Source organism: Amblyraja radiata, chromosome 31 (genome assembly GCF_010909765.2).
Source record: "Amblyraja radiata isolate CabotCenter1 chromosome 31, sAmbRad1.1.pri, whole genome shotgun sequence".
In the NCBI taxonomy this organism is placed as follows: domain Eukaryota; kingdom Metazoa; phylum Chordata; class Chondrichthyes; order Rajiformes; family Rajidae; genus Amblyraja; species Amblyraja radiata.
In genome coordinates this window covers 15,979,740-15,998,847 of record NC_045986.1, presented here as the reverse complement: position 1 = coordinate 15,998,847, position 19,108 = coordinate 15,979,740, and the positions used below count along the sequence as shown (strand labels likewise).

Genomic DNA, 19,108 nt, shown 5'->3' with positions numbered 1-19,108 from the left:
ACCATTTTGCTCTCCGTTGGCGTGAAGGAAAACACAAGATTGTGAAATTCTCCTGGCGGAAGAGCTTGAAGACAACTTAACAGCTGGAAGGAGCCTTCAGGATCCAGGACAGTTGATTTCATCTGTAATATTGTGAGTTAAGGCTCAACTTGCATAAGACCACAGAAAACTGGAGACAAAGGGTTAAATTAATCTAGTAGTGATATTTTGGCTCACGATGTTACACAATCGATAGAAATAATTAACGTACGGTAATGTCCAAAATATATGGCCATTACTAAATCCATTAAAGATGAAACTCTTTCCTGATGAGAGCAGTGCAGATGTGGAATTTTCCTGCTGCATGCAGTGGATGAGGCAAGAGAGGTTTTAAAGGACGTTTGATAAAATGCAGTAGGAGAAAGGATTTATGGGTCATGGTTTTGGGGAAGGTTGAAGGGGTGAGAGGAGGTTCATGTGCAAAATAAACTCCAGCAGAGCTGTCGAAACAACTGACTTATTTCTGCATTATGAATACCAAGTAGTTATCACAATTACATTCATAAAATTTTCTTTTCAATTTAGAATTGTAGACATTAGCAAAAAATAAGCGCGGAAACAGAGATCGCACCGACCAGTGATTGCCCTGTACACGACACATTAGGAACAATTTACAATTTTACCAAAGTGTCAAAGAAAACTTTAAAACACGCCACAAAGATTTAACAAGGCAATCAAGACTATTTAATGCGTCAAAAACAGCGATTGCTGGGAGAAATCTAGCATTCATCTGAACGTTATGTAGAGTATTTCCCTTTGATGTTTACTGTTGCAGGCACTCAAGCATTTTCCTTCTTCAGAATGGTGCTTCTGGCTGCGGCGCAGCGCAGCGGGAACCTTAAATCTTCGACCGCCGGCCTGCGGCCTACACCAACCTGAAGCCGCGGTCTCCGGTGGGGAAGAGCCAATCCTGGACTTACCTTGCCTTTGACTTTGTCCTTTACCATCTGGACGCCCGCAGCAATGGCTGCGGAGGGTGGAGGTCCCGACCACGGGGGGAAATGGAGGAGGTCTGGCCAAGTTCTGTGCCTTCCACCACAGTGATGAATGCTGTGGTGGATGTTTGTGTTATTTTTATTGTAGTTGTGTGTTCTTTATTATTGTACCGCTGCTGACAACCCAAAATTCCTCCGACCCTGGTTGTGTGGCAATAAATTCTATCAATCAATCAATCAATAACAGTTATAAATCATGCACCTCGGAAAGCCACAGTTCAATGAACACAGCTCAATGCCACCCTATTGCAGATAAACAGATGTCCTGTTACCCTTTCCACCTCATTTTATTGTTTTACAATTCCATTTATCCTTCTACAGAAGCCAATTAACCTATATGTCTTTGGAATGTGGGAGGAAACTGGAACACCCGCAGAATACGCACTTGGTCACAGGGAGAACGTACAAACTTCATTCAGACAGCACCAGTAGTCAGGATCAAACCTGGGCCTCTTGCAAAGCAGCAACTCTACCACTGCGCCACTGTGCTGCCCCAAATTCTTGCTTATGTCTTGGATCAGTTGTTAGGGAGAAGCCAAGATCCTTCTCTTTCATGCCTCTGACCAAAGCAGCAGGCCAGGAAATCTATGAGATCCAGATAAATGCTTTGCTAACCTTGTGTCAGCCCACATCAGATTGTTAGTCTACATTCTAGTGCAGGGCCCCAGTCTAATAACATGGAGTGACTAGGGCAAAACTAACACATAATTAGCAACTTGGAGAGGTAAAGCAATTAACAACATGTTTTAAACAAGCATGACTAATGATTCCCAGATGACAATTGTTCATTAAGATTCTGCTAGACCAGGTAAGTGGAGGAAACCCATTACTTTGTACGCAGGGCATAAAAGGAAGATAAATGCCTCTGATCTCCACTCAAGCAGATAGATACAAAATGCTGGAGTAATTCAGCAGAACAGGCAGCATCTCTGATGGAAGGAATGGGTGATGTTTCAGGTCGAGACCCTTCTTCAGACCCGAAATATCGCCCTTTCCTTCTATCCGGGGATGCTGCCTCTTCCACTGAGTTACTCCAGCATTTTGTGTCTATCTTCGGTGCAAACCAGCATCTGCAGTTCCTTCCTCCACTCAAGCATCTGAATAGTCGTTAACATGAAGTATTGACAGGGTGGCACGATGTTCTGTAGGCATTGCAGCTGCCTCATAGCTTCAGGGACCCAGCTTCAATCCTAACCTGCTGCGCGCTCCGAGCAGAGTCCTTCTGTGACCAGATGTGTCATTCCATGACCAGGTCCCAAAGGCAGGTTGGTTGGTAGGTGGTGTAAGAAGGAACTGCAGGTGCTGATTTAAACCGAAGATAGACACAGAAAGCTGGAGTAGCTCAGTGGGACAGGCAGCATCTCTGGAGAGTAGGAATGGGTGACATTTCGGGTCGAGGTTAACTGGCTCCTGTGATTTACTCTTTGTGTAGGTGATTGGTCAGAGAATCAGCGAGCTGTACGAGGGAAGGAGGTCACAGGGAAGCAGATGTGAGGAATAGATCATTCTGTGAGCTTGTATTAGTACAATGGTCTGAATGGCCCCTCCTCTATCATAATGTCAGCAATAGGAGAAACCATGGATTACATTATTTACACATCTCCATTTGTAATTACATTTAACTTAAAGAAACAAATGAGGAGATATAAATAAAAACAGTACTCAAGGTTGGGCCCATTGTTAAGAGTAACCTGTACCTTCACAAGACCCTTAGAATTCTTGGAGTACATTACAGTGAAAGGATACACCCAGATCATCTTGAGAAATATTCTGAATCAATACTTTTTTGAGCACTCTTTGTCCTATAATAAAAGCATTAAATATATTGTATAGATTTAAACAATAATTTATCTGTGAGGAAACACTAGTCCTATCTTTGTACAGGTTTAATGTGAATTACTAACTAGAGGCGACATTGAAAACAACTGATGCCAAAAGCTATTGGTGCAACCCTTTAAACTGTTCCCAATTAATTCTAATTTATCCTTGAATGATGTTTATATGGTTACATGTGGAAGTATGGTTACATAGAGAACTGTTTGTCATTACTGGTTCAAGTGTGGATTTTGTTCAGCAGCACACAGCTAACACAACTATCTGGATGTAGGCATTAGTGTCGACCATAAAATTATGTGAGACAATTTATCTCTTCATATTTTCTCTTTTGATTAATTACTTTCTCCAAAATAATCACTGGGAATTATTGGGTTGTTAGCATGACCTCATTATGCAGCAGGGGAGGACCCACAATATTCCTGTACTGGTTGATATCTAAATCCATGACTGTAGATCCCCCAAAACACACACAAAGTGTCGGAGTAAGTGCTGGAGATTAGGCAGCATCTCTGGAGAACAAGGACAGTCGTGTTTTGGGGCAGGACCCTTCTTCAGACATATTGTAGGAAAATAGGGAGAAGGTTGGAAGAATGGTGAGTTAGATTGCTGTAGATCCTAATTATTTTGAGCATTCAGGTCATTTACAGGACTATCATGGACATGTGTCCTATTCTGATAATAAAATACATTTCTACCTGACATGCAAGTGGCATTGACAATGCCAGTTACCCTGATTACTGCTTTCCATCCATATTATTCCTTTTATGTAGAACAAACCATATCTACAACTTGTCTTTATAGAGTTTTAATTAATTAATTATCAGTAATATCCTAGAACAGATATCTAATACTTGAATGTTTATCTAAAACAATATGGACAACTCAATTCAAATGTTTCTGATAATTGGAAAACATAACTAAGATCCCATCAACAAACCAGTCATCGCATTAATTGATTAGCGTTTGATGTAAATCTGTAATTAGTTTCTGGAGAGTGAAAGAAAATCGGACCTTGATAGTTACCTTGTCAAAGTGTTCAAGAAGGAACTGCAGATGCTGGAAAATCGAAGGTAGACAAAATTGCTGGAGAAACTCAGCGGGTGTGGCAGCATCTATGGAGTGAAGGAAATAGGCAACGTTTCGGCCTGAAACGTTGCCTATTTCCTTCACTCCATAGATGCTGCCGCACCCGCTGAGTTTCTCCAGCAATTTTGTCTACTTTGTCAAAGTGTCAAGTGCCTTCAGCTGCAGAAATGGTAGGATCCAGGAACCACATCCAATACTGGTCAAGTGGGACTACCAAACTCAGTTCTTTTGTATCTCTAACTTATGTTGGCCGATGCTTGAGAAAATGTTCAGCACAGGCTTACCAATTTCACATGCCAGTGAGGTTATTCGCTTGTTTTGAGTGATTAGAACCTTTCCTGAAATGGAGATACTGAAGCTGAATTTTTTGTCTGAAGCTTAATTAAGCCTGAAGCTTAACTTTTTTGCTTTCATAATCTGGGATATGATCATCAGTGGAACATTTCTACTGCCAGCCTTGTTGTTAGCCAACAGTACAGAGCAAGGGCTGGATCATTGAGCTGAGACTGTCTTGTAAGATGTGGCTTAGTTTTGTAGGGTGCCATGTGTTTAACCAATGAACGTGTAGGTCATGTCTGATTACATTTACAAATGAATTAAATTAAATATATAATTGGTTTCATGAAATATTTACCTACTGCACTCTCTCCAAAGTGCACAATATTCTGTTTGTTACACAAAACAAGTACAAGTGGTGGGTTAACTGTGGGGCAATTAACCTCCAGATACAGGGTGTTGTGAATGCTGCAAACACATAAACATATTAATAGTTATTGTTGCTTTTAAATTAAGCATCACTTAATCATTAAACACAAAATCATTAAAAAACAAAGCATAGACTGTTAACTGACTACGTAGGTAAACATTCAGCAATGATCAGCTAAAGAAACAGCCCAAGTTTTATTTCAAAACCAAAAACCTACCTCAAAATGTATTTTTCACAAAAATAACATTTATCTGTTATTTCAAATAATAGCAGATAAAATTAAGCTTAATACTTGGAGGAAGACTGTTTTAAGTATTCAACATATTTACAATATATTTATAAATCACATATTTGTATATCGTGCAACATATTTATACATCACTTGTTATTCTGTTGCATCTCTCTGCAAGGGAGTTTAATGTTCAAAATGACATCAACAGGATGGGCATGAGATCACTAACGGAAATAGAGTTCAAGGTAGCAATTACTGCTGATTAATAAGATTATTAGAAATTGATCAATATTTGACTATCATAACCATTATTGGTATTGAAAACTGATATATTTTATTACAAACTCAAAAACCATGCTGCTTTATAAATCTATTCCTTCATGAGCCACCCTTTCTTGTTCAATGTTTTTCTCTTCTGAAAAAAATGGGGTAGGAATATGTGGGCAGATGCTACCAGCTGCTCTCACCATAGGATTTCTTATTTTATTTATGCCACTGGGCAGATTACTGGAGCGGATGACCATTGAAAATATCTCTACTCTATCTGCTATTCACCTGCATCCACATAAAGCCAGCCTTTAGCTTTAGTCCTTGAGTAGCTAACAGGAAAAGCCTAACATTTCTCTTTCCTAAAATAGCAGCAAAGCAATCATTTTTTATGTAGATCTAATTTTTTTGTTGAGCTGACACCTACTAATTGAACATGGTGGGAGACGCACAACTAGAGATGTTTGGTTTGAAACTCAGAATCACCTTGGCCTAGATGTTTAACAAGTGGGTTATCATTGATGTTTAGTATTTTGTCTTAATTGAGTCACTATCTCAGCAAGTTCAACATTTCTTGGAGTACTAACTTTTCAATGACAACATATGATTCTTTAGGGCAGCACAGTGGCGCAGCTTGTAGAGCTGCTGCCTCACAATGCCAGAGATCCTGACCTCAGGTGCTATCTATGCGGAGCTTGCATGTTCTCTCTGTGAAAGCATGGATTTTCTCCGGTTGCTCCAGCTTCTTCCCACACCCCAACATGTGTGGATTTATAGGTAATTCGGCCTCTGTGAATTTCTCCTAGTGTGTAGGGAGAGGATGAGAAAGTGGGATAATATAGAACTAGTGTGAACGGGTAATCAATGGTCGGTGTGCACTCGGTGGGCCGAAGGGCCTGTTTCTATGCCGTGTCTTTCAATCAATCTATTATCACGTACAGAATCCTAGCGCATTCAATTATTTTTCATTCCTTTGAGGAAATGTTGTGGATAATTTAAGAAGTATTGTTGGTGGCAGGACGTTTTACCTGTTACGATTGCCTTTTGCAAAATGAAAGACAATTATCAGTCTGTTGTGATATAAAAGCAATATATGAGGAGGAATCATCGGCATCACACACACGGAACTGACCAAAGCTCAATTGTAACTATGTAGAAAGTATCCAGTCTGTCTGCTTATGGAAAATAAGTCATATCTTTTGGATCCATAAAAACGGTTTCAAATATTTGTTTTACAATGTTGGTTACACTTTATAATATTAGAATGAAATATATAAATGAAGATTAACTTTGGAAGTCTTAAGCCATTGATGGCAAATAATTTAACTTTAATTACCTAGAAGTAACATTTTCATTGCTGCTGATACAATATGAATACCATTGCACATACAGTAAATAGCTGAAATGTCTGTAATGTTAGTGCTCACATGGTAAATTGATGCTGGCACAGAAACTAACTTTAACACCCTATTACAGGTATGGAATTATTTGCTGAAAAATACAGATGGTGGAATAAGTTTAAAGACATTCCTTCATCTTTACATTTGCTTGATGGCATAGATAGGATAGACATCAGAACCTTTGTTTGCAGGATGGAAATGTCAACATCTAGAGGGCAGACCTTTAAGGTAAGAGGACACAGTTTAGAGGAGATGTGTAAGACAACTGTTTCTACACAGAGGGTGATGGTTGCCTGGAACATGATGCCAGGGGTGGTGGTGGGAGGTAGATATGATAGTGGCTATTAAGTGGCTTTTGGATATACAGAAATGAAGGGGTATGGATTAAGTGTTGGCAGATAAGAGTTGGCATCATGGTCATGGTCAGCACAGACATTGTGGGCTGAAGGGCCTGTTCCTGTGCTATACTGTTCTATGTTCTATGAGACCATTAAAACTCTTTAAAAAATCAATTACATAATGTAACTCCAAGGAATACAACATTTTTGATAACATCAAAAAACAAGAATAAGGAAGAATTAACTTGAAGACAAAATAATACAATTGAGTGCAGAAAGGATAAAACAAAGACAATGTTTAATAAGAGCAATACTATTGATGTTATCTTACCTATAAGGAGGGGGACCTTCCTTTTTATGGCTTGTTGCAACTCCATCCATAATAAAACAGGGAATGGCAAAACTATGGAAGTCTCCATTGAAACTCCTCAGCAATGAACCGAGAGCAGCATTGTAATCACCAGAACTGAAATAGTACGACAGGGCATTTGAGAAAAACGTTTAGCTTTTGAATACAAATTAAGGGCTGCCAAAATGTTACAGATGTCATCAAGTACATCTGGATCGTGCCGTATAATGTGCAAGCAGCACTTTTAATTCTAGAATTCAAGTTAGAATATGTAACAAATTCCACATAAAATTATGATTTGAATATACCAATATCATTGTCACTAACTTATTAACGTTTCAATTATAAATGTTATGCATGTGATTACTGATTCCATTTTTACTTTGTAAGAAAAGTGCATTTCTAACAAATAGTTTTTAATCAAAGATATGAGAAATTTAGTATAAACATTTGAACGTTTTGCATGAATATGAACTCTTAGTAGGTGAGTAATAGCCATGGGGTTGAATTTGCTGTACCAAATCAATAGCGCGGCTCAATCATAGGCTGGATACTTGCTGGTCCTTCACAGCTGACTGTGCTGGGAACTGACGGGGTCAGGGGGTCTAACTATAAGGATGCAGCTGTCGTTCAGCAGTAACCAGGACATTCCAATTGCACAAGCAACCAGCAAGCAGCAGGGGGAATTGATAGTGTACCACCAGCATCCATAGATCAGTCTTCCCCTCCAACCCCCCACCCACCCCTCTTAATCTCTCACAGGAGGTCTCAGAATCCCTCCTGCATGGCTGGCATTCAAGGTAGCCAAGGTGGACACTTGGAGATTGGACCTAAAATAACTGCTCTGTGCATGATCCATGCAACTGATTTTTTTAATGGAACGTAATGAAGAGAATAATGGATTTTATTTTCCAAATGAGAAGTAATTGTGTTAAATTGGCAACTTCAGGTACCAACAAGAACTGGTAATGCAAACTGCCAATTTAGGATCAACTGAAGTTTCTGTTATTGAATAGAAAGTCAAGACCGATACATCTGAATTTCCATCTGTGCATCTACAGCTGAAGCTCGACGCCAGGTGGAAATCTTCATAAAACTACCTGTCGCTTCATAAACGGACATGGGCCAGGCAACGGGTAGTTTCACTTACTCAACAGCGATGTCTGATGGATCTGGAGGTTTGAATGGACTGATGACCTCTCTAATTGATTGTCTAGAGCCATTTGGACTGCGATCTTTTAAATCCCTTTTTGATGGTGTTTTCTTTTTCTTCTGTCGAGCAAACAAAGGGCACGGGTTTATGCCAGTTACTTTCCCTGACTCACACATCTTTCATTGAGTGGAACGAGTGGTGATTGTATTGATTGGAATTGCAGAAACTATGCTACTTACACATTGAGGATCAAAGAACTGGGCATATTTTTCAAACATGACAATCTTCTGACAATTTTCTTTCTTTACTTCCTCAGAAGAATAAGGAGATCCAGCATATCTCCAAAGACTCTTACCAATTTCCACAGGTACATCATAGAAATCATCTTATTATGATGCACAAGACCGCAAGAAATTGTGAATGCAGCCCCCATTCATCGCATAAAGCAGCCCCCAACCCCCCTCCGCAATCGACTCCACATCTACACTTCACACTGCCCTGGGAAATATGGCAATATAATCAAGAACTACTTACACGCTATATTAATAGTAAAAGGATAACGAGGGATAAAATTGGTCCATTGGAGAGACAGAGTGGACAGCTATCTGCAGAGCCAAAAGAGATGGGGGAGATATTGAACAATTTCTTTTCTTCGGTATTCACCAAGGAGAAGGATATTGAATTATGTGAGGTAAGGGAAACTAGTAGAGTAGCTATGGATACTATGAGTTTCAAAGTAAAAGAAGTACTGACACTTTTGAAAAATATAAAAGTGGATAAGTCTCCAGGTCCTGACAGGATATTCCCTAGGACATTGAGGGAAGTTAGTGTAGAAATAGCCGGGGCTATGACAGAAATATTTCAAATGTCATTAGAAACGGGAATAGTCCCCGAGGATTGGCGTACTGCGCATGTTGTTCCATTGTTTAAAAAGGGTTCTAAGAGTAAACCTAGCAATTATAGGCCTGTTAGTTTGACTTCAGTGGTGGGCAAATTAATGGAAAAGATACTTAGAGATAATATATATAAGCATCTGGATAAACAGGGTCTGATTAGGAACAGTCAGCATGGATTTGTGCCTGGAAGGTCATGTTTGACTAATCTTCTTGAATTTTTTGAAGAGGTTACTAGGGAAATTGATGAGGGTAAAGCAGTGGATGTTGTCTATATGGACTTTAGTAAGGCCTTTGACAAGGTTCCTCATGGGAGGTTGGTTAAGAAGGTTCAACTGTTGGGTATAAATGCAGGAGTAGCAAGATGGATTCAACAGTGGCTGAATGGGATAAGCCAGAGGGTAATGGTGGATGGTTGTTTGTCGGGTTGGAGGCAGGTGACTAGTGGGGTGCCTCAGGGATCGGTGTTGGGTCCTTTGTTGTTTGTCATGTACATCAATGATCTGGATGAAGGTGTGGTAAATTGGATTAGTAAGTATGCAGATGATACCAAGATAGGGGGTGTTGTGGATAATGAAGAGGATTTCCAAAGTCTACAGAGTGATTTAGGCCATTTGGAAGAATGGGCTGAAAGGTGGCTGATGGAGTTTAATGCTGATAAATGTGAGGTGCTACACCTTGGCAGGACAAATCAAAATAGGACGTACATGGTAAATGGTAGGGAATTGAAGAATACAGTTGAACAGAGGGATCTGGGAATAACCGTGCATAGTTCCTTGAAGGTGGAATCTCATATAGATAGGGTGGTAAAGAAAGCTTTTGGTATGTTAGCCTTTATAAATCAGAGCATTGAGTATAGAAGCTGGGATGTAATGTTAAAATTGTACAAGGCATTGGTGAGACCAAATCTGGAGTATGGTGTACAATTTTGGTCGCCCAATTATAGGAAGGATGTCAACAAAATAGAGAGAGTACAAAGGAGATTTACTAGAATGTTGCCTGGGTTTCAACAACTAAGTTACAGAGAAAGGTTGAATAAGTTAGGTCTTTATTCTCTGGAGCGCAGAAGGTTAAGGGGGGACTTGATAGAGGTCTTTAAAATGATGAGAGGGATAGACAGAGTTGATGTGGACCAGCTTTTCCCTTTGAGAATAGGGAAGATTCAAACAAGAGGACATGACTTCAGAATTAAGGGACAGAAGTTTAGGGGTAACATGAGGGGGAACTTCTTTACTCAGAGAGTGGTAGCGGTGTGGAATGAGCTTCCAGTGGACGTGGTGGAGGCAGGTTCGTTGGTATCATTTAATAATAAATTGGATAGGCATATGGATGAGAAGGGAATGGAGGGTTACGGTATGAGTGCAGGCAGGTGGGACTAAGGGTAAAAAGTTGTTCGGCACGGACTTGTAGGGCCGAGATGGCCTGTTTCCGTGCTGTAATTGTTATATGGTTATATGGTTATAAGACTGCAAGAAATTACAATGAGTTGTAGATGTAGTTCAGACCATCTCGTACACCAACCACCCTTCAATTGACCTCATCTACACATCAGGCTGCCTCGACAAGGCCCCCAGCAGAATCAAGGATGAGTCTCACCCCGGACACTCCCTATTCACCCCACTCCCTTCAGGCAAAAGGTACAGAAGTGTGAAAATGCATACCTCCAGATTCAGGGACTGTTTCTTCCCAGCTGTTATCAGGCAACTGAACCATCCTATCAATCAGAGAGCGGTCCTACCTCATTGGAGACCCTTGGACTATGTTTAATCGGGCTTTCTGTTGCGCTAAACGCTATACCCTTCATCCTGTACACTGTGGACTGCTTGATTGTAATCATGTGTAGTATTTCCACTGACTGGAAAGCACGCAACCAAAAAAGATTTTCACTGTACACGTGACAATAATAAAACTAAACTAAACTAAAATTAAACATTGGAGCCTCATTGAGTCACATTGTGGAGTGTGAATAACATCAATTGAACAAAACCTGGAGAACTCCTGTGAGTGCGGCTGGCCTGCAACTGGTCACAGAATGCAGGCCATCGGTGAGAACAAAGCTACCTTTCAATAAGGAGAAAGGGATGTCTGAAGAAGGGTTCCGACCCAAAACCTCACCTCTTCCTTTTCTCCAGAGTTGCTGCCTGACCCGCTGAGTTACTCCAGCATTTTGTGTCTATCTACCCTCCAATAACCCCTGTTTAATTTTTCCAGTCCGAATGAAGCAACAAGACTTTAAGGTGCAGAGCAGTTGTGTGGCGATCACCAATGGCTGCCACTAATGTTAACATTTAGAAGATGAGTGTCAAGTGGCAATAAAATTAGTTGTTTAAGTATTCTTACTAATATGTCCAGCTCTGATTTTATAATACTCTCCATTTCCAGTTTCTCCAAAATCTTCCTGGTTTCCTCCGCCTGACACAACATTCGTACAGCTTCCTCTTGGACCTCCAGGTCTGAGAGCATCGGCTTAAACGTTAAGACCACTTTGCATTTCTATGGTTTATGGAAAGCAAAGATAACATGTTAAGGTGGCAGACATAAACACAATTTAATGAAAATAAAATAAAAATAAAATGAGATTTATTGGTATGTAAAAACAGTCTAATGTCTGGAAGTGCCTCACAGGTTCTAAATGTGACTTGGATGATCACTAACTTTATTGATGACACAAAGCAGAAAATTAAGTAAAGAAGAAGACAGAAAGAGGTATAATTGATGTAGAACGGGAAACTGAACTGAAGGGGAAATTATCTGACAAACATATACTGAAAAACAGTATGTAACTGTTGATTTTGGCAGGAAAAATATGGAAATATTTTACTTAATATTGAGAGATGGCAGTCACTGTGATGTGATGGAGTCCCAGTGCGTCATTCATGTAAGGGTAGTATGTAGGTGAGGAAAGTAAGTTGGAAAACAAACAGAATGCTATCATTGGTACACAAAATTGCTGGAGGAACTCAGCGGGTGCAGCAGCATCTATGGAGCGGAGGAAATAGGCGACGTTTCGGGCCGAAACCCTTCTTCAGACTGATGGGGGGTGGGGAAAGAAAGAAGGAAAAAGGGGAAGAGGAGGAGCCCGAGGGCGGGCGGATGGGAGGGTGGGAGGAGACAGCTAGAGGGTGAAGGAAGGGGAGGGGACAGCACAGGCTAGCCAAATTGGGGGAATTCAATGTTGATGCCATAGGGGCGCAAGGACCCCAGACGGAATATGAGGTGCTGTTCCTCCAATTTCCGCTGTTGCTCACTCTGGCAATGGAGGAGACCCAGGACAGAGAGGTCGGATTGGGAATGGGAGGGGGAGTTGAAGTGCTGAGCCACCGGGAGGTCATGTAGGTTAAGGCGGACCGAGCGGAGGTGTTCGGCGAAACGGTCGCCCAACCTACGCTTGGTCTCACCGATGTAAATTAGCTGACATCTAGAGCAGCGGATGCAGTAGATGAGGTTGGAGGAGATACAGGTGAACCTTTGTCGCACCTGGAACGACTGCTTGGGACCTTGAATGGAGTCGAGGGGGGAGGTGAAGGGACAGGTGTTGCATTTCTTGCGGTTGCAACGGAAAGTGCCCGGGGAACAATCATTCATTGTTCAAAAAGGAACTGCAGATGCTGGAAGATCGAAGGTACACAAAATTGCTGGGGAAACTCAGCGGGTGCAGCAGCATCTATGGAGCGAAGGAAATTGGCGACGTTTCGGGCCGGTTTCAGGCCAGTCTGAAGAAGGGTTTCGGCCCGAAACGTCGCCTATTTCCTTCGCTCCATAGATGCTGCTGCACCCGCTGAGTTTCCCCAGCAATTTTGTGCTATCATTCATTGTTAGGGCAACTGAATGCAAAAGTAGGGAGGTTATCTTTCAGTTATCTAGGGCACTGTTGAGCCAACATCTGGTGTATAGTTGGTCTACATATCAAAGGAAGGATGTTAATTTGTTGGAAGCAGTTCAGAGAAGGTTTAAAGGAGACACCAGGAACTGCAGATGCTGGTTTATAAACAGGACTGAATGTAGAAAGGTGGGAAATGTTGGACAGGCTGAGCTCGTATCCACTGAAGCTCAGAAGAGAGAGACAGGATTTAAGGATCTTGACCATGTTATGTGGGGAGGATTTTTTGTCTTGTGGGACTAACAAAAGGGATCGCTGCTTAAAATTAAGAGGTTTTGCCCTTAAGACCCAGTAAGATAATATATGGTTTCTCTCAAAAGGTTGCAAATCTTTTGAACTCGTCCTCAAGTGGTGGTAGAAAATGTGTCTTTTTAAGGCAAAGGCATACTCCATAAGCAGGAGGTGCTGGGGGTAGATGGATTGCAGAGTTGAGATTGTGATCAGATCAATAGACCTTACTGAATGCAGAGCAGGTTTTAGGAGCTGAGCAAGTTACTCCTGCTCTTAATTTACATGTTTGCACATGACTTTAATTGGTCCATCATTTCTTGTTGTACACAAAGTGCTGGAGTAACTCATATCCTTTCTCATATCTGGAGAAAAAGGACAGTCTGGAAAGGGCCCCAACCCAAAACGTTATCCATCCTTTTTCTCCAGAGATAATACTTGACCTGCTGAGTTACTCCAGAACTTTGTGTCTATCTTTGATATAAACCTGCATTTGCAGTTCTTTCTTTTCTTTTCGTACCTTCAACTGCCTGGGCCCTCTCTAGAATTCCTTCCCTATTTATCTCTCTTTCCATCTATAAGATGTTCTTTGATTAAGTCTTTGGTCACTCATATTATATCCCTTGTACAGGTTGAATTTTGTTTGACAGTGCTGCTGCGCTTTTGGAACATTTCATTCAGGTCCTAAATAAATGCAAACTATTGTTGTAGGTGAATGCACGGTAATGTTCTTTTGACTCGGAACCATGACTTAAACTAACTCCAACTTCAACAAAGCACCTCTTTTGTCTGGTGAACTTTGCCACTTTCTACAATCAGCTGACCTCTTACCTGTACATAACCTGAGTCATTTTGTTTAGTTTGGGACTAAATCCAAATCCCAGTGTGAAGGGACAGGTTTTTGAGCTGTAGCTTTGCCTTCTTCTCCAGAAATCCACGGGGATGTATACATTCAGTTATCTATTCCGCAGGTTTATGAATAGGGTGATAATGATAGATCTGCCTTAAACGATAGAAAATATCCCAAGGTTTTACCATTCAAAGATCATACGTACTAAGCTAAAGCTTGATAAATCATAGGGCGGTTCCTTTTTTAAAGGTGTTTAAAGGAGGAGAAGATTAAGTTTGCTGATGACACTGTGGTGGTGGGCCTGATCTCAGACAACGATGAGGAGGCCTACCGGGAGGAGGTGGCTGATCTAGCACTCTGGTGTCAGGCCAACAGCCTCCTCTTGAACATCAAAAAAACTAAGGAGCTGATCGTGGACTTTAGGAGGGCACATCATCCGAGGACGTACACACCATTGAGAATAAATGGGGATACTGTGGATAGGGTGAGCTGTTTTAAATATCTGGGAGTCCACATCTCTGAGGATGTGACATGGACATCACACGCCGCAGCACTCGTGAGTAAGGCAAGGCAGCGCCTTTACCACCTCAGGCAATTGAGGAAATTCGAGGATCCTCCAGTGCTTCTACTCAGCTGCTGTGGAAAGCATCTTGTCTGGAAATATTATCATCTGGTTTGGGAATTGCTCTGCCCAGGACAAGAAGGCTCTGCAGAGAGTAGTGCGTTCGGCCGAACGCACTATGGGAACTTCACTCGCCCCCCTGCAGGAACTATACATCCGGTGGTGCAACTCCAGAGCCAATAAAATCATGGGAGACCCCTTCCACCCCTGCAACGGACTGTTCCAGCTGCTACGGTCAGGCAAACGCCTCCGTTGCCATGCTGTGAGAACGGAGAGATTGAGAAGGAGTTTCTTCCCATAGGCCATTCGGACTGTAAACTCCTATCTCATCAGGGACTAACTTTACTGAACCTTTTTCCTTCCGCCCACAATATTTAACATGTAAAAGAATATGTGATTCTGTTTGTAGTTTGTTTGGTTGTTTGTTTGTTTGTCTTTATGCACAAAGTCCGTGAGCATTGCCACTTTTCATTTCACTGCACATCTCGTATGTGTATGTGACGAATAAACTTGACTTGACTTGACTTGAAGAGATTGAGAAGTGTTCAATTGATTGAAGCACAGTTGTTAATGGTGAAATGAAGGCCAGAATCAGGAGGAGGAGAAGATTACAGGACCAGAAAAGTTTGCAGATTACAGTCTTAGGTACAGAGTCCGGCCAAAAACTTTGTGGATTTGGAGCCAATATTGGTCAAAGGAAGTAAGGATGATGGCAAGGCCGGAGGTCAGTCTAGTGTTGGGTAATGATTGAAACTTTTGGAGAATGGTAAATGAGAGGCTAAGCAGGAGGTCATTAATAAGAGAACCAAAGCAGACCACGGCAAAAAGCAGATAGATACCCAGTGCTGAAGTAACTGAGCAGGTCAGGCAGCATTTCTGGAGAGTTACTCTAGCACGTTGTGTCCTTTTGTTTATTAACTAATGGCACAAACAGAATGGGTGGATGGATGGAGAGTGAAAGCATAAATCAGCATTAAAAATAAAAAGGTTTGCATCAGCCTGAGACAATGACTGGGTCTATGTATTGTGAGGTGCTTAAGACACAACGTTTGTTGGTAGGGGAAAGATTTAGCAGTAGATAAAAGGTACTGGTCACATACAGTACAGTATCATTCCTGGCTTTTGCTGCCTAAGGGGGATCATCATCCTGTAAACTGCTTAAGCTGGTTAAGGGCATGACTAATACTTTAATGAATACATTTTATTTCCTAAACTTTAGTAAACTTTTTGTAATATTAAAGATGCAACAATCTAATTTTTAACTATTTTGGTGTGTTGGTACGCCTTACTGGCGCGTAGCATCATTAAAAACCCTTCTGGGATTTAGCCCGGTAGACAACAAGAAGGGCAGAAACAGACCAAAGTTGTCTATGCATTGCTAATGATGACATGAATAATCTCCTTCCACGTGCTGTCAAGGAGGAGCAGAGAACAGCCTAAGGAAGTGGATGGTTGCACAGAAAAGAAACTGGCCATTAGCTTCACCACCCAAATGATGGAACTTTATAATGCAAATTACAAACTTCCTATCATGGTAAAATTCCCATCTCGGAGGCGTGAAGCCCTGCATAGAATCTCTGACCTGTCCCGGCTTCACTGTCCCAACGGCGGGCACGATAGTCAGAGAGGATGATTCGGGAACGATGAATTCAAACATTGTTGGTCCCACGAGAGCGATTTCTCCAGTTCCGATCCTGGGTACAGGATGAGTAAACTCGTTCCGGCTGGTGTGTGAATTCACCACGTAGAGAGTCACTGTGGCCATGTCGTTCAAAGCCGTGGCAGCAAAGTGAACCACTGAATGGGATAAGTGCAGCGGAGGGCGAACACCTATAGCTTTACAGGAAATCTTGAAGTTCCTAAAAAATAAAACAAAGCATGGTCAGAAAACATCTGTTACTATTCTTTAATGGCATCAAATTATCAATGATGGACAGGCTAGATGCAGGAAGATTGTTCCCGATGTTGGGGAAGTCCAGAACAAGGGGTCACAGTTTAAGGATAAGGGGGAAATCTTTTAGGACCGAGATGAGGAAAACATTTTTCACACAGAGAGTGGTGAATCTCTGGAATTCTCTGCCACAGAAGGTAGTTGAGGCCAGTTAATTGGCTATATTTAAGAGGGAGTTAGATGTGGCCCTTGTGGCTAAAGGGATCAGGGGGTATGGAGAGAAGGCAGGTACAGGATACTGAGTTGGATGATCATCCATGGTCATATTGAATGGCGGTGCAGGCTCGAAGGGCCGAATGGCCTACTCCTGCACCTATTTTCTATGTTTCTATGTTTTATGTTTCTATGATTCCTTCATCAGAATTTTATGATGGCACAGGAGACTGCAGATGTTGGAATCTTGAGTAAAAAACAATCAAATGGTCGATGATTCAAAATGATATTTGAACTAGAAAATATGCTTTCATCTGCTGGAGTGGTATCAAACTGTGGTTTAGGTATTAAAATGTTGATTCTCTCCGCAAGTCCAGGCTTGAGCATCCAATGTCAGTGGGGCCATCTGGAGGAACCTGCTGCATTGGAGCAAATCTCCAGCAAATGGCAAACGGCAGTGGCTACTTCATGCTGTTCACAGCCAGTGGTGAAACACAGCCAGTTTCTGGGAAAGAGAGCTGGGAAAACATTGCCTACTCTCTCTTTCATAGGATGATGACCTATAAAGAAGGACATCACCTGCAAAAAATATGCAAACAGAATACAAAATAACCTTAGCTTTTCTATTCTGAAGAAAAATGATCACATCCACCTTGTACATAAATCCAAGTGATTTGGGGCTCTGGTTTATAACAGATCCAAGTGGAAGAAAAACTATCACTTGGGTTTCAGGTTGTTATTCAAGATGAGAATTCCATGTGCCAGCTGCTATCTTATCTTCTTCATAGCCAGACCTGTATCTAACTAGTCTAGAGGAAGGGTCTCAACCCAAAACGTCCCCCATTCCTTCTCTCCAGAGATACTGCTTGTTCTGCTGAGTTGCTCCAGCATTTTGTGTCCCTCTTCGGTGTAAACCCGTATCTGCAATTCCTTCCTACAAACTTGTATCTAACTGTTGCCTCATGTCACGTCTACAGCACTGGGAAGAATAGTAGGCACAGTCACCCTGGTGGGCTCAATATAGTCATCACACATCACTGTGGTGGGCTCAATATAGTTAAGGGCCTGTCTCACTTTCACGACCTAATTCACGACCTCTGCCGAGTTTGCCCTTGACTCATACTCTCAGCATGGTCGTCACAAGGTCGTAGGAGGTCGTAGGTAGGTTGTGATGCTAGTCGTAGGTACTCGTGGCATCAAGTAGGTCGGGGCGTTTTTCTAGCATGATGAAAAATGTCCACGAGTAAAGAAAGTCGTGAATTAGGTTGTGAAAGTGGGACAGGTCCTTAAGTCTCACTATAGAAGTTACACATCACTGTGGGCTCACTATAGTGGTCACACAGTCACTGAGGTGGGCTCACTATAGTAGTCACACAGTCACTGTGGTGGGCTCATTATAGTGGTCAGGCATTATCGTGATGTGGTCATTATAGTAGTCATACATCACATCATGGGCTCACCATAGTGGTCACATATCACTGTGGCGGACTCACGATAGTACTCACACAGTCACTGGTGGGCTCACTATAGCAGTCACAGTCACTGTGGTGGGCTCACAATGTCACCAACATGAACCACAAGCATTTGGTACAAAACTGGATGCCCAGAGTGGACCTGCACACTGGGTGACATGGGAGGCTGCCGGGACTGAAATGAGGGCAATGCCAGGACAGATCACTGTGCCCCAAGAAACTGGTCTCAATGCTGTGAAGAGTTCAATGACCTTGCAGGGCTGGTCACAGTTAACAAAAAATATCTTAAATACCATTGGGCATGTACCACTCCAACAATGCACGTGTGTGTGGGAACATACAGAAGCTCGCATCAAATGTGCTTCCAACTTAACTACATTGGGCATATCATAAACTCACTGAGACATGCAGGAAGATAAATGACTAGGTGATCATAGCGTGTGGCTGGAGATGTTGAGACTATTGAATGGTCTTCCTGTACAATGTGGGAAAGGTGGGAAAACTCCAGTGTTCCTCGTGATCACATCAGTGGGGAGGGTGTCCAACTGCAGCTCCTCCTGTGCAGGGAGGTTTACTGATGGACTCATTGTGCAACATTGGCAATGCTGAGGATATTGTGGAGAGCACGTTTCGCAAACTGCTCACACCAGATTCACGG

At 41.9% G+C, this 19,108-nt stretch overlaps 1 protein-coding gene across 1 annotated transcript in view; it reads right to left on the bottom strand.

Annotated features, from left to right (window-relative positions):
- The window catches only part of cfap74 (cilia and flagella associated protein 74), a 132,118-nt gene that overhangs the window by 19,385 nt on the left and 93,625 nt on the right, over positions 1-19,108 (bottom strand). Inside the window, exons 26-32 of the mRNA XM_033047890.1 lie at positions 16,457-16,733; positions 11,635-11,787; positions 8,399-8,520; positions 7,231-7,365; positions 4,591-4,700; positions 2,781-2,836; positions 3-122 (exon numbers count right to left, since the gene is read on the bottom strand). Coding sequence (XP_032903781.1) covers positions 3-122; positions 2,781-2,836; positions 4,591-4,700; positions 7,231-7,365; positions 8,399-8,520; positions 11,635-11,787; positions 16,457-16,733 — 973 coding nt within the window. The remainder of the gene's footprint in view (positions 1-2; positions 123-2,780; positions 2,837-4,590; positions 4,701-7,230; positions 7,366-8,398; positions 8,521-11,634; positions 11,788-16,456; positions 16,734-19,108) is intronic.